The sequence below is a fragment of the Salvia hispanica genome, chromosome 6 (genome assembly GCF_023119035.1).
Source record: "Salvia hispanica cultivar TCC Black 2014 chromosome 6, UniMelb_Shisp_WGS_1.0, whole genome shotgun sequence".
NCBI lineage: Eukaryota > Viridiplantae > Streptophyta > Magnoliopsida > Lamiales > Lamiaceae > Salvia > Salvia hispanica.
In genome coordinates, this window is record NC_062970.1 from 37758299 (window position 1) to 37759585 (window position 1287).

The 1287-nt window shown below is 49.4% G+C and overlaps 1 protein-coding gene across 1 annotated transcript in view; it reads right to left on the reverse strand.

The window, feature by feature from the left end:
* The window catches only part of LOC125195273 (natterin-2-like), a 1087-nt gene extending 528 nt beyond the window's left edge, over positions 1–559 (reverse strand). Inside the window, exon 1 of the mRNA XM_048093449.1 lies at positions 9–559. Within this exon, the coding sequence (XP_047949406.1) occupies positions 9–559 (551 nt within the window). The remainder of the gene's footprint in view (positions 1–8) is intronic.
* Between the last annotated feature and the right edge of the window lie 728 nt (positions 560–1287).

Genomic DNA, 1287 nt, shown 5'->3' on the forward strand with positions numbered 1-1287 from the left:
GCGTGTACGAGTAGGGCACATCGCAGGTCCCCATGGTCGCCACGTATCGAACCGACGCCACGCTCCTGGCCGGCACAGGAATCGTCCCCGTAGCCGTGACCGTCTTCGTCCTAGTCCTAGACTCTCCCCACTCGAACGCCGCATTCACCTGATACGAGATTTCGATGCTTCCTCCCGCGACCAAAGGCACCCCCGCCGAGATAGTGGTGGTCACCCCCGCCGTCAGAGACAAGCTGCGGCTGAAGGTGTAACTGCTGGATTCTTCGTACGTGATCTGGACGCCAACCTCGGCGTCTTGATTTGAGAAGTTGGAAGCAGTGGTGGTCCCAGCCGCATATGGCGTCTCCCCGTATATCCTGGCGTCCTCCATCCGATACCTCACGTTGTAGATACTTCTGTTGAGCACGAGCTCAACCGCTGCGTTCAGGCACCGGTTTATGTTGCCCCAGTTATGGAGTTGGCAGATCCTGTTGTTGCCCACGCTGCGCAGGGCGATCGTGTTGTTGTCGATTTTTATTGGCCAAAAGAGAAGGTTTCTGTCGTCGTTGGACGGGTTCATAGTTGATGCCCATATCCAATCATTGTGGAACCGCCACCACCTGAAGAAGAAGAAGAAGAAGAAGAAGAAGAAGAAGAAGAAGAAGAAGAAGAAGAAGAAGAAGAAGAAGAAGAAGTTTTAACTACATAAATGGTGTATTAGGTAGTATGACCACGCGCCACCCGGTCTGAATGTGGGTGAGGAAGAAAGTGTCGGGGCCCGTCACGGTCGCCTCAAACAGAGTACATGATCTGTCTGACGTGTCTTCGTTAGGCTTGTTGGATTGGGCCACAATGGCGTCGCTGCTGGTATTCCTCTGCCAGTATCTATTGGTATTGCAGAAGCGCAGGTGAATGTGTGTGTTGTTGGTGGTGGCGCGTTCAGCTTCGATCTTGATCAGCGTGCTGAACACGCTCTCGTTTCTCATAACCACGGCATTAGGGTTCGTTGTCTCGCGCACTGCATAATGTCCATTGTTGCTAACCGACTCGATCACGATGAACCTTGTTAGCCTCGCTGCCATCTTACTCCAACCTCTCTAATATTCATTCCACAAATTAACATATACTACTACCTAGCTACAAAAGGAATGACATAATAACTTAAATTAAATCGATGATTACCGAAATTTTGAAAACAATGTTTCTTTCCGGTTCTGGACCTGCTGAGTTCTGTTGTGATTTCCTTAAATGGAAGAGACTCAATTTTATAGAAAAATATTACTACTACTATACTCCTACCTACTATCG